The 7,865-nt window shown below is 45.1% G+C and overlaps 1 protein-coding gene across 1 annotated transcript; it reads right to left on the minus strand.

The window, feature by feature from the left end:
• Positions 1 to 5,445: 5,445 nt before the first annotated feature.
• LOC124005925 (putative uncharacterized protein DDB_G0286901) lies at positions 5,446 to 7,566 on the minus strand. The gene has a single exon (XM_046315567.1). The coding sequence runs from the start codon at positions 7,564 to 7,566 to the stop codon at positions 5,446 to 5,448; it is 2,121 nt and encodes a 706-aa protein (XP_046171523.1).
• Between the last annotated feature and the right edge of the window lie 299 nt (positions 7,567 to 7,865).

Consider the following 7,865-nt stretch of genomic DNA (forward strand, 5'->3'; position numbering starts at 1 on the left):
GTCTCTATGTCTGTCTCTCTCTCTCTGTCTCTCTCTCTCGATGTCTGTCTCTCTCTCTCTGTCTCTCTCTCTCTGTCTCTCTCTCTCGATGTCTGACTCTCTCGCTCTCTCTATGTCTTTCTCTCTGTCTCTATGTCTGTCTCTCTCTCTCTGTCTGTCTCTCTCTCTCTGTCTCTCTCTCTCTCTCTGTCTCTCTCTCTCTCTCTCTCTCTCTGTCTCTCTCTCTGTCTCTCTCTCTCTCTCTCTGTCTCTCTGTCTCTCTCTCTCTCTGTCTCTCTCTCTCTGTCTGACTCTCTCGATGTCTGACTCTCTTTCTCTATGTCTCTATGTCTGTCTCTATGTCTGTCTCTCTCTCTCTGTCTCTCTCTCTGTCTCTCTCTCTGTCTCTCTCTCTGTCTCTCTCTCTCTCTCTCTCTCTCTCTCTCTCTCTCTCTCTCTCTCTCTGTCTCTCTCTCTCTCTCGATGTCTGACTCTCTCGCTCTCTCTATGTCTTTCTCTCTGTCTCTGTCTGTCTCTCTCTCTTTCTTACTAATATTGTACCTACACAGTATGCCTTCAGGGCTTTACGTCCCAGGTCTGACTGTCCTGTTTCATCTCTACTCCTCTCCTGTCCTCTCCTCTCCTCTAATGGTGTAAAGGAATTATGTTTGACAGACAGACACCTACGTCTCTAGTGGCCGACAGGGAGAGGAGAGACATTGTGAAATGTAGTTACTAAACTGACAGAGACCAGGCAACAGTAGAAACCTTGTAAACCACGAGACTTGAATTAAACCACCACTTTATTGGCAGAACAAATCGCTGTGGATGTTCTTTCTGCTAATTCATATTCTATTACCCATCACCCTGAAAGATAATGGCTGTTCTTTCTGCTAATTCATATTCTATTACCCATCACCCTGAAAGATAATGGCTGTTCTTTCTGCTGATTCATATTGTATTACCCATCACCCTGAAAGATAATGGCTGTTCTTTCTGCTGATTCATATTGTATTACCCATCACCCTGAAAGATAATGGATGTTCTTTCTGCTGATTCATATTGTATTACCCATCACCCTGAAAGATAATGGATGTTCTTTCTGCTGATTCATATTGTATTACCCATCACCCTGAAAGATAATGGATGTTCTTTCTGCTGATTCATATTGTATTACCCATCACCCTGAAAGATAATGGATGTTCTTTCTGCTGATTCATATTGTATTACCCATCACCCTGAAAGATAATGGATGTGTGATGATTATGATGATCATTAAACTGAAACATTTTGTTCAACAATAGATAGTAGATAGATTTCCTCCTAGAGCCAGTTCTACTATAGACTCCAGTAGCCTCTTCCCTCTCCGAGGCCTGATCTGGTAAAGGAGTTATATAAAGAATCCCACTGAATTCTCGTATCTGTTCAGATAAACAGGTGGTGGATTTAACAGCCAGGTCTCCCGTGATACAAGTCAGTATTCAACGTCCATCCATGTCTACGGACATCAGGAGATGACGTGGAAACTGGACACCAGGGGCTACAGTGAGCGCTGTTACATTCAAATAGGTTTCCGTTTGCTAGGACGTTGTGTAGCATCTGCCTCTATTTGAAAAGGTTACAAGTTTGAATCCAGCGATAGAAAGTTATTTAAAATTGTTGTTGTTTTAAGCCTATACCAAACCTTAACCCTTACCTTAACCATTCAGTTAATACCTTAACCATTCATTAATGCCTAACCTTAACCCTTACCTTAACCATTCATTAATGCCTAACCTTAACCCTTACCTTAACCATTCAGAGTTAATGTCTAACCTTAAACACATTGAAATTTGACATTTGGAACGACTTCAACATTTGACCTTTGAGAAACATGGATGAACAACATATTCTGACCTGGCTGCTATAAGAGTTGACAGACACAGAGGATTTAAAGCAGTTGTTGCTGCAGTGGGATAAATCAGGGTCACACAGAGTGTTTCTAGGTAGTCTTAAACACATCTACTGTGAAACAAAAGTATATACCTCACACACATGGTTATGGGCTTAAAGAAATAAGACACCTGTACCATGTCAGATATAGAGTTTATAGTTTGCATCTCAATATTACACTTTATATACATCACAGAGACTGAAATATAACAAAACCGTTTGACATAGACACACCGAATTTTGATCATTAATTACGAAATTATGAAAAATATGAATAACATTCCACCCATAAGGCCACTGGGTAATTTAACTGCAGGAAAGGGCTACATCTTTGTGGAGAACCAATAGTGTTTTTCTAGTCAGAGTAAGACACACACACACCCTGAGGAAGTGGTCCTGTCTGAAAAAGCTAGATCGTGTGTGTGTGTGTGTGTGTGTGTGTGTGTGTGTGTGTGTGTGTGTGTGTGTGTGTGTGTGTGTGTGTGTGTGTGTGTGTGTGTGTGTGTGTGTGTGTTAGACATACAGATGTGCTGATGACAGAAAATAGGAGACACAGCTGTTGAGGGAACTGTGGTGTTTTGCTTGGAATACTGATGCTATCACACAGGTGGCTAGTGGCACCTTGATTGGGGAGGATGGGCTCATAGTAATGGCTGTAATTAAATCAGTGGTATGGTATCAAATACATCAAACACGTGTTTTCCTTGTAATGAGCCATCCTACCCTCGCCAGCCTCCTAGTATTCTGCACTGTAGGCACTTCAAGTAAGCTACTACTCATCTGTAAGTAATCCTACATGGATACAAGAGGCATATATCATACTTCATTGTTATAGAATTAGTTATTCACTTGAAGTAAAGTGGGTTGTGAGATTAAATGACTATAAGCAGCAGACAGATTTATTCATCAGGAATGTGTGTATGTTTCAGGTTTTGTGATCTATATTACATTTTCTATGTGTCAGATATTGTTAGGCCCATCATAAGCCCAGGTTTAATATATATTTCCAGTGTTGTCTAGTGGCCGTCTTTGGTGATGAATTTGACCAGATCTGCAAACTCCATCATATCGAGCTTGTTATCTCCATTTCCATCATAAGCCACAATGAACTCCTCCAGCAGCTGATCATTCAGCGCCTACAGAGAGAGAGAGAGAGAGAGAGAGAGAGAGAGAGAGAGAGAGAGAGAGAGAGAGAGAGAGAGAGAGAGAGAGAGAGAGAGAGAGAGAGAGAGAGAGAGAGAGAGAGAGAGAGAGAGAGAGAGAGAGAGAGAGAGAGAGAGAGAGAGAGTTTAGGATTCTGCCCTCTCAGTTCAGTACACGCACACGCACACACACACCTGGACCTGGCTGAACTCATTGGAGAGGAGGCTGCGGAGCTGCTCGGTGGTGAGGGATTCTCCATCTGAGCTGTAGCTGAGGAACAGAGCTCTCGTCATGGGCCTGCTGGAACCCTGTGGAGTGGCTGGAGGGAGAGGGAGATAGAAGAGGGAAGGGGATGAGACACTTATTGCTCTTAGGAATGTCCTTCCTCCCATCCAGCAAAGACAAACACAAAGAAAATTGTGTTAAATAAGGATACTATTTTGACTGCTCACTTTTCTCAGTTTGGGCCATGGAGACAAGACAAAGAGCCAGCACTGCCCCCAAGTGGCGGAGAAATGCCATTGCAGTAACCTGTAAAAGGCAATATAAGATATTAAAAATGGGCCATTGTATTTATTTATTTTTTATATCACCTTTATTTAACCAGGTAGGCCAGTTGAGAACAAGTTCTCATTTACAACTGCAACCTGGCCAAGATAAAGCATAAAGCAGTGCAACACAAACAACAACACAGAGCTACACATGGAATAAACAAACATACAATCAATAACACAATAGAAAAGAAATTCTATATACAGTGTGTGCAAATGGCGTGAGGAGGTAAGGCAATAAATAGGCCATAGTAGCAAAGTAATTACAATTTAGCAAATTAACACTGGAGTGATAGATGAGCAGATGATGATGTGCAAGTAGAGATACCGGTGTGCAATAGAGCAGAAAAGTAAATAAAAACAATATGGGGATGAGGTAGGTAGATTGGGTGGGCTATTTACAGATGGACTATGTACAGGTGCAGTGATCGGTTAGCTGCTAAGATAGCTGATGTTTAAAGTTAGTGAGGGAAATATAAGTCTCCAGCTTCAATGATTCTTGCCATTTGTTCCAGTCACTGGCAGCAGAGAACTGGAAGGAAAGGTGGCCAAAGTAGGTGTTGGCTTTGGGTATGATCAGTGAGATATACCTACTGGAGCGCGTGCTACGGGTGGGTGTTGTTATGGTGACCAGTGAGATATACCTACTGGAGCGCGTGCTACGGGTGGGTGTTGTTATGGTGACCAGTGAGATATACCTGCTGGAGCGCGTGCTACGGGTGGGTGTTGTTATGGTGACCAGTGAAATATACCTGCTGGAGCGCGTGCTACGGGTGGGTGTTGTTATGGTGACCAGTGAGATATACCTACTGGAGCGTGTGCTACGGGTGGGTGTTGTTATGGTGACCAGTGAAATATACCTACTGGAGCGCGTGCTACGGGTGGGTGTTGTTATGGTGACCAGTGAGATATACCTACTGGAGCGCGTGCTACGGGTGGGTGTTGTTATGGTGACCAGTGAGATATACCTACTGGAGCGTGTGCTACGGGTGGGTGTTGTTATGGTGACCAGTGAAATATACCTACTGGAGCGCGTGCTACGGGTGGGTGTTGTTATGGTGACCAGTGAGATATACCTGCTGGAGCGCGTGCTACGGGTGGGTGTTATCGTGACCAGTGAGCTGAGATAAGGTGAAACCTTACCTAGCATAGACTTATAGATGACCTCGAGCCAGTGGGTCTGGCGATGAATATGTAGCGAGGGCCAGCCGACTAGAGCATACAGGTCGCAGTGGTGGGTGGTATAAGGTGCTTTAGTAACAAAACGGAAGGCACTGTGATAAACTGCATCCAGTTTGCTGAGTAGAGTATTGGAAGCTATTTTGTAGATGACATCGCCGAAGTGGAGAATCGGTAGGATAGTCAGTTTTACTAGGGTAAGTTTGGCTGTGTGAGTGAAGGAGGCTTTGTTGCGAAATAGGAAGCCGATTCCAGAGTTGATTTTGGATTGGAGATGTTTAATATGAGTCTGGAAGGAGAGTTAACAGTCTAGCCAGACACCTAGGTATTTGTAGTTGTACACATATTCTAGGTCAGAACCGTCCAGGGTAGTGATGCTAGTCGGGCGGGCATGGTCTGAAGTTGGACATGGTTGTCTATGAAACTTCATTGTTAGAAATGTGTGCAAAGTTGAACATGAAAGGGCAAGATATTTGATGAAAAGATAGACTGAGATCACACCACCAAATATTACTCACTCAGACACACAGGTACCTACATACCTAAAATATTTGTTAAACCTCACATAAGATATAAAGCTCTTTGACAGAAATACTGTCGTTTGTTTTGCTGTTCCTCTTTTTCCTCTGTCTGTTTTACAGATTAAACCTGTTCTGTCACTTCAAAGCAAAGTGTTGGTATTCACCTGGCTGGTATTCACCTGGCTGGTGTTCACCTGGCTGGTGTTCACCTGTCTGGTATTTACCTGGCTAGTGTTCACCTGGCTGGTCTTCACCTGTCTGGTATTTACCTGGCTAGTGTTCACCTGGCTGGTGTTCACCTGTCTGGTATTTACCTGGCTGGTGTTCACCTGGCTGGTGTTCACCTGTCTGGTATTTACCTGGCTGGTGTTCACCTGGCTGGTCTTCACCTGTCTGGTATTTACCTGGCTGGTGTTCACCTGGCTGGTGTTCACCTGTCTGGTATTTACCTGGCTAGTGTTCACCTGGCTGGTCTTCACCTGTCTGGTGTTCACCTGGCTGGTGTTCACCTGTCTGGTATTTACCTGGCTAGTGTTCACCTGGCTGGTGTTCACCTGGCTGGTATTTACCTGGCTGGTGTTCACCTGGCTGGTGTTGACCTGGCTGGTATTCACCTGGCTGGTGTTGACCTGGCTGGTATTCACCTGGCTGGTATTCACCTGGCTAGTGTTCACCTGGCTGGTCTTCACCTGTCTGGTATTTACCTGGCTAGTGTTCACCTGGCTGGTGTTCACCTGGCTGGTGTTCACCTGGCTGGTATTTACCTGGCTGGTGTTCACCTGGCTGGTCTTCACCTGTCTGGTATTTACCTGGCTAGTGTTCACCTGGCTGGTGTTCACCTGGCTGGTGTTCACCTGGCTGGTATTTACCTGGCTGGTGTTGACCTGGCTGGTATTCACCTGGCTGGTGTTGACCTGGCTGGTATTTACCTGTCTGGTATTTACCTGGCTGGTATTTACCTGGCTGGTGTTCACCTGGCTGGTGTTTACCTGTCTGGTATTTACCTGGCTGGTGTTCACCTGGCTGGTGTTCACCTGTCTGGTATTCACCTGGCTGGTGTTCACCTGGCTGGTGTTCACCTGTCTGGTATTTACCTGGCTGGTGTACACCTGGCTGGTGTTCACCTGTCTGGTATTTACCTGGCTGGTATTTACCTGGCTGGTGTTCACCTGGCTGGTGTTCACCTGTCTGGTATTTACCTGGCTGGTGTTCACCTGGCTGGTGTTCACCTGTCTGGTATTCACCTGGCTGGTATTTACCTGGTTGGTGTTCACCTGGCTGGTGTTCACCTGTCTGGTATTCACCTGGCTGGTATTTACCTGGTTGGTGTTCACCTGGCTGGTGTTCACCTGTCTGGTATTTACCTGGCTGGTGTTCACCTGGCTGGTGTTCACCTGGCTGGTGTTCACCTGTCTGGTATTCACCTGGCTGGTATTTACCTGGTTGGTGTTCACCTGGCTGGTGTTCACCTGTCTGGTATTCACCTGGCTGGTATTTACCTGGTTGGTGTTCACCTGGCTGGTGTTCACCTGTCTGGTATTTACCTGGCTGGTGTTCACCTGGCTGGTGTTCACCTGTCTGGTATTCACCTGTCTGGTATTTACCTGGCTGGTGTTCACCTGGCTGGTGTTCACCTGTCTGTTATTTACCTGGCTGGTGTTCACCTGGTTGGTGTTCACCTGGCTGGTATTTACCTGGTTGGTGTTCACCTGGCTGGTGTTCACCTGTCTGGTATTCACCTGGCTGGTATTTACCTGGCTGGTGTTCACCTGGCTGGTGTTCACCTGTCTGGTATTCACCTGGCTGGTATTTACCTGGTTGGTGTTCACCTGGCTGGTGTTCACCTGTCTGGTATTCACCTGGCTGGTATTTACCTGGTTGGTATTCACCTGGCTGGTATTTACCTGGCTGGTGTTCACCTGGCTGGTGTTCACCTGTCTGGTATTCACCTGTCTGGTATTCACCTGGCTGGTATTTACCTGGTTGGTGTTCACCTGGCTGGTGTTCACCTGGCTGGTATTTACCTGGTTGGTGTTCACCTGGCTGGTGTTCACCTGTCTGGTATTTACCTGGCTGGTGTTCACCTGGCTGGTGTTCACCTGTCTGGTATTCACCTGTCTGGTATTCACCTGTCTGGTATTCACCTGTCTGGTATTTACCTGGCTGGTGTTCACCTGGATGGTATTCACCTGGCTGCCGCTCTGCTGATAAATTCCTATCACAAACCACCTCTTCCTCCTCTCTTCCTCCTTCTCCTCCATTTAAATTAAAATTCAATTCAACTTGAGTTATCTCATCTCAGGGGCCATCAAGAAAGGCAATTTATGTTTGAACTATTCACTCACCATGCCAACTATATGCTTAAATAAACCTTTCTCTGTGAATGAGATACTTTTCTGACTGAGTGATTATTATGATGTTACTCAGTGATTATTATGATGTTACTCAGGGATTATTATGATGTGATTATTATGATGTTACTCAGTGATTATTATGATGTTACTCAGTGATTATTATGATGTTACTCAGTGATTATTATGATGTTACTCAGTGATTATTA

Source organism: Oncorhynchus gorbuscha, linkage group LG19 (genome assembly GCF_021184085.1).
Source record: "Oncorhynchus gorbuscha isolate QuinsamMale2020 ecotype Even-year linkage group LG19, OgorEven_v1.0, whole genome shotgun sequence".
NCBI lineage: Eukaryota > Metazoa > Chordata > Actinopteri > Salmoniformes > Salmonidae > Oncorhynchus > Oncorhynchus gorbuscha.